At 41.6% G+C, this 6,000-nt stretch overlaps 1 protein-coding gene across 1 annotated transcript; it reads right to left on the reverse strand.

Moving 5' to 3' along the window:
* Positions 1-907: 907 nt before the first annotated feature.
* Positions 908-6,000, reverse strand: HINT1 (histidine triad nucleotide binding protein 1). The gene is made up of 3 exons (XM_079918913.1): positions 5,760-6,000; positions 3,196-3,300; positions 908-1,228 (listed from the first exon to the last, which is right to left on the reverse strand). Exons 1-3 carry the CDS (start codon positions 5,868-5,870, stop codon positions 1,064-1,066), a joined length of 381 nt encoding a protein of 126 aa, XP_079775039.1. The 5' UTR covers positions 5,871-6,000; the 3' UTR covers positions 908-1,063.

Raw genomic sequence — 6,000 nt, forward strand, 5'->3', positions numbered from 1 at the left:
AATCCACCCCCCCTAAATTTTTTAAGTCACTAATAAAATTAAAAATTTAGAAGAAAAACAATTTGCAATAAAATGTGTCAAAATCTACTAAAATGGCCTTAGGGATTAAAAATGGAAGGAACCCATAAACACAAAGAGAATGAGAGAAGAGACAAAGCAGGCAAGAAGTATTAAATAAATTTTAGAAGCTGGAAAGTGCCTACATGAAGGAAAGCAAAGAAGCAAACCTGTTTGCCCTGCACAAACTTAGAAAGGCTAGGGTGCATGGCAAGACCAAAAAAAAAAAAGTTTTGTTGTCAGCCAACATAAGAACTCAAACCCTGAGATTTCCCCCCAACTCTACACAGCCAGAGTCATGCATAACTTAAAAATTTTTGCTAGTGTGTACATACACATTCACAACAATGAGTTTTCAATTTGGAGAGTTAATTCTAAATAATATATTTTCAAGCCTTTATAATAAATAGCATTAGGTAACAAGGAAACATCATAGTATGGCTTCACATGGTCATCAAAGATTCTGTGACAAATCTACTTTCATCCCTTCCACACTACCCCAGTAGTCCAGGAGAAACACGTGAGCTGGACAAAAAGCATTTTTGCTAGACCCACAACTGTCATTTTCTGGATCAATCAATCACATCACATACTCCTTTGTTCTTAGAAAATAAGAGAATTGGATTAGAAAATCTTCTCCTGGACTAATATTTTACCCTAAAAGGATATTTCAAAGCTAAAGCTAATTTTATGAAATTTTTACATTTGTCTTCAAAGATCAGTCACACCATTATAGCCATGTACACATGCTGAGTCCTCCGTGGGGAGAAAAAACAAAAACCTCCCAAATTATGAACTCCACCTTCAAACATTCCAACAAATATGTTTTTAAAATAAGTCAAATACAGAATTCAGACCATGCAACAATGTCTTTTATTACGTATGGGTTTTTAAAATTATTTCTGCAATCTCTCCATACACAGGCAAAAAAAAGTATTGTTTTGCATATTGGAACTTGCAGACCTGATCACTGCATAGAGAAGGGAAAATGATCCCTACAATACACTTAACCAGGAGGCCAATTCATCTGTCGACCTCCAAGAACATGGAGATGAACATGATAGACAGACTGTCCCCCATCTGAACCTTCATTCACCACCATTCGATAACCCTTCTTCAGGCCCAGATCAGCAGCACATTTCTTGCCAACAATCATTAAATGTCCAAGAAGCTGAAAAAAAAAAAAAAAAGTTTCTTAAGCAATGGTAATTTAGAACTTCTTGTCATCATGTAACAAACTACCAAGTTGAAATATTAAATTAAAAGACTGCCAAACTGAAACAGACTTTGGGCAAATATTTGGAAACACTTTTAATCCTAAAATAATATAATCTACAATTAAAAACCCAGTAAGATTAGGTATTTATTAATTACTAATTTCAATAAACATATTAAAGACAAAAATCTGCTCAACTAAAACAATTTTTAAGGCTTCCCTGTGGTGCAGTTGTTGAGATTCTGCCTGCCGATGCGGGGGACACGGGTTCGTGCCCCGGTCCAGGAAGATCCCACATGCCGCAGAGTGGCTGGGCCCGTGAGCCATGGCCGTCTGGAGCCTGTGCTCCGCAACGGGAGAGGCCACAACAGTGAGAGGCCCGCGTACCGCAAAAAAAAAAAAAAATTTTTTTAAATCATATTCCAAGTGGTATTTAAGTTTTCTTAATAAGGCACGATACCTTGCTTGCTTGTTACGGGGGAGTGTATCAGTCAGGATAGAATTGGTTATGCTGTGGTAACAAACCACCTCCAAATCTGGTTTACAACGAACATACATTTCTTGTGTTTACTACATCTTCATCACAAGTTGACCAGGCGCTATATTCTACATCTTTTTCACTTTGAAACCCATGCTGATGGAACAGTCTCTGTATGATCACAGTGGCAGAGGCAAGAGAGAACATGGCAAACCGGGTGCTAGCTCTTAAAGTTTCTATTCAAAAGACATGTATCACTTCTGCTTGTACTCATTGGCCAAGTTAAGTCATACGACCAGGCCCAACATCAGTGAGGTCAGAAATATAATGTACCCCTAAATAAAATACTATTTATGAACAATTATACAATCTACTACAAAGAGCACCAGGAAAAATTTTAATTGAGGCCAGTACCTCCTAGCAAAATCAAATAATTATTTTTCTTTAACGGCATTAACAGAAGAGCCAATGAACCCTCTCCTGTACAATAACACTATTTCTTACTTAAGGAAAAATTAGTCTCACCAACTAATCCTTGCTTAGAATGCTTTTTTGTTTAAAAATTTGTGGTGATGACTTCTTTTGGGCATCATTCTGGGATTGTTGGTGGGAGTGTAGTTTTGACCACAGAAGGCTAGGAAATGGGTAAGAAAATACACTAATCAGTCAACACTAAAGATACTCCATTTCAAAGGCTGAAAATTAATTTCCTATTTTCCATGCCAAACTATGTCCAATTACATTGCTCAACATAGTATATCAGAGGTTCTGCATAAGACTGAATGAAAATAGTAAGGTTCTCTAATAATAAAAACTCTAAAAATACGGAGCTACATCTAATGTGAATATACATCTTTTCTCTTTATCAAATTCTCAGGGAGAAATGAAAGTCTAAAGATGAAATTTGTTTTGTAAACTTAAGCCCAGAGATCATTTGAATAAAGGAATTAAAATCCAGAAGAAAAAAGAAAAAAAAAGAATTTGTGGTGATAGATGTAAACAAGACTTACTGTGATCATTTTCTTTTTGAAAATAAAAAAATTATTTATTTATTTGGCTACGCCAGGTCTTGGTTGCAGCACTCGGGATCTTCGTTGAGGCATGTGGGATCTACTTCCCTGACTGGGGATTGAACCCAGGCCCCCTGCATTGGGAGTGCAGAGTCTTACCCACTGGACCACCAGGGAAGTCCCACTGTGATCATTTTGTAGTACATACATATATCAAATCATTTTGTTATATACTTAAATCTAATATGTTATATGCCAATTATATCTCATTAAAAAATCAAATTACTTATACATTGCATTGAATCACTGATGATTTTCTGATTTTCCTCAGTAATGCCCTCAGGAAAATGAAAATGTGATATCACTTTAAAGTCAAAATTTAGTCTCCCAATTTAAAAAGCAAGAAAATTAGTGATGTTAGTAAATGTACTTACACTTTCATCGTCATCTTCTGCTGCAGAAATCTGGGATATATGTTTCTTGGGTATCACCAGAAAATGTGTTGGTGCTTGAGGGGAAACATCATGGAAAGCAAGACACTGGAATAAGGGGGGGAGGGGAAATCAAGGTTTTCATATATAATCTTACAGCCTAAACTTATCATTCTTTCACACTAACCCCATGGGAAACACTGTAATAAATGCTAGGAAATCAGAATTGGACACAACACATGTGGTCCTCTGATCCTTTTCATGGAACTTACAGTTTAATGGTATCCTTTTGAATTATAGTTTTGTCCGGGTATATGCCCAGGAGTGAGATTGCTGGATCATATGGTAACTCTATTTTTAGTTTTCTGAGGAACGTCCATACTGTTCTCCATAGTGGCTGCGCCAATTTACATTCCCACCAACAGTGTTGGAGGTTCCCTTTTCTCCACACCCTCTCCAGCATTTATTTGTAGACTTTTTGATGATGGCCATTCTGACTGTTGTGAGGTGGTACCTCATTGTAGTTTCGATTTGCATTTCTCTAATAATTAGTGGTGTTGAGCATCTTTTCATGTGCCTGTGGCCATCTGTATGTCTTCTTTGGAGAAATGTCTCTTCTGCCCATTTTTCCATTGGGTTGTTTGTTTTTTTGTTGTTGAGTTGTATGAGCTGTTTGTATATTTTGGAAATTAAGCCCTGTGGGTCATATTATTTGCAAATATTTTCTCCCATTCCGTAGGTTGTCTTTTCGGTTTTCTTTTTTTATGGTTTCCTTTGCTGTGCAAAAGCCTGAAGCCTGTAAGTTTGATTAGGTCCCATTTGTTTATTTTTGCTTTTATTTCTATTGCCTTGGGAGACTGACCTAAGAAAACATTGGTACAATTTATGTCAGAGAATGTTTTGCCTGTGTTCTCTTCCAGGAGTTTTATGGTGTCATGTCTTATGTTTAAGTCTTTAAACATAAGCCATTTAAGCCATTTTGAGTTTATTTTTGTGCATGGTGTGAGGGTGTGTTCTAACTTAATTGATTTATATGCAGCTATCCAACTTTCCCAGCGCCACTTAAAGGAAATCTTTTGATTCATGTCCCCACCTTCCCTAGGTCAGGAGTCCTGGTTGTGCAATTTGGTTTTTTTCCTTTATGGCGGTGATCACTTTTGTAATGAGAAATTTGCTGATATTTGACCAACACCGATTTCTTCCAACTTTACTGAATTACTTAATAAATATATCTATTCTCTTTTGTAGAAATGAAGAGCATAAGTAACATTTAGACAAATTACATACCACTTGAATGGTTTTGAATCTCTTGTTCTCTACTGAAGGTGGAAGCTGTTTAATAGAACCTATCCCAGCTTAACTGTCTCAGGAGTTATTCTACTTGGTACTCTGTACAAAAATGCTGTATCATTTAGATTGCTTCATGCTGTTACACCTTGGAACTTTGATGGCTCCAAAGTCAGTATTTCAACGATCATTTATTAAAAGAAACTTAAAATATTTTTAAAGAAATACACATTACCTACAACAAAAGAACTCCCCTAACGGACAAATAAAGATATTTATATAAATTCACCTCGAGGTAGGTGTTCTGAATCTAAGAACGCTACTAGTAGCATAAAATCTTTCCTTATATTCCATATTTCATAAAGCTAATTTATTAAAGTTCACAAACCTTGTATCTAAATCAGCCAACCTGTCCAGCTTTATGTGAGATCCATAAATATAACCGCCCACTAAATATTTTAAACAAGATGTCTCGAAGTCAAATGAACTCGGCCTTTCTAAAACAGTTTCACCTAGAGTGAAGTCAACAAAAACGACATTCTTAATCCCTTGGCATAAAATTGCTTCCTGAAAATATAAAAGGAACCATTCTTCCCGGGAGGGGCCAAAGGAAAGCAAATCCCAGATGCAGGCCCACTCTCATCTCAGGAGTCCTAGGCCCGAGAATGGGCGGCGGGGGTGGGTCCGAGTGGCGTTGGCTAGCGGCCCTCGCCCAGGCCCAGCGCGTCTGTGCCGCCCCCAGGCCGTTCGCCCCCGGCCCTCTAGCGCAAGGCGGCGGGGAGAGGCGCCCGGGAGCTCCCGGGCAGGCCGGCTGTGCGCGGGAGATCGCGGAGATTGGGCCCGAGTCAGGGTGCGATCGGGTTTCTGCCTGTCAGGCAGAGCGCGGGCGAGATTGTCAGATTCCTGATACAGGAGAGGTCCGAGGCAGTCGGGGAGCAGGCGAGCGCTCATGCCGAGGACCCGGCGCGCCCACAACAAGCACCCAGACCCCGCAGCGCGGGCCCGCGGGCGCCCGGCGGCCTGGCCAGCGCTCCGGGCTGATAACGCGTAACCGGAGCGCAGGCACGCGCCGGCCGGCCGCCTCGGTGCGGCCGCGGCCCAGCCCGCTGGCTGTGGGCCCGAGGCAGAGGCCGCGCGAGGCGGCCCGCTGCCTTCCCTTCTCCGCGGCGCACCCCCACCCCGACTCTTCCCTTCCCTTCCCTTCCCACTACGGGAAACCCGCGTGTCCACAGGCGGCTGCCCCGCCTCAGCCCACGAGCGAGGCGGCGCCCGGTGCCTACCTGGTCATCCTCATAAATGATTTTGGCTGGGATTTCCTTGCGAATGATCTTCCCGAAGATCGTGTCGCCACCAGGCCGAGCGGCCTGAGCCTTAGCGATCTCATCTGCCATCTCGGCCTCCCTCCCGCGCGGCTGGCCGGGGAGAAGGTCGGGAGGAGGGAGGAGCCGTGGACGCTGGCAGAGGGCGGGAGCTGGCGGCCAAGCCCGCTAGGGGACCGCTGCTCTCTTGCTCCGGCAGCTC

Source organism: Stenella coeruleoalba, assembly GCF_951394435.1.
Source record: "Stenella coeruleoalba genome assembly, chromosome: 3".
NCBI classification, from domain to species: domain Eukaryota; kingdom Metazoa; phylum Chordata; class Mammalia; order Artiodactyla; family Delphinidae; genus Stenella; species Stenella coeruleoalba.

Coding starts and splice junctions, on each gene's coding strand:
- HINT1 (XM_079918913.1), bottom strand. CDS start 5,870: ATGGCAGATGAGATCGCTAAGGCTCAGGCCGCTCGGCCTGGTGGCGAC. Junction 3,301..5,759: donor TCATTTATGAGGATGACCAG/GTAGGCACCGGG, acceptor CCCTTATTCCAG/TGTCTTGCTTTCCATGATGT. Junction 1,229..3,195: donor CAGAAGATGACGATGAAAGT/GTAAGTACATTT, acceptor TTTTTTTTTCAG/CTTCTTGGACATTTAATGAT.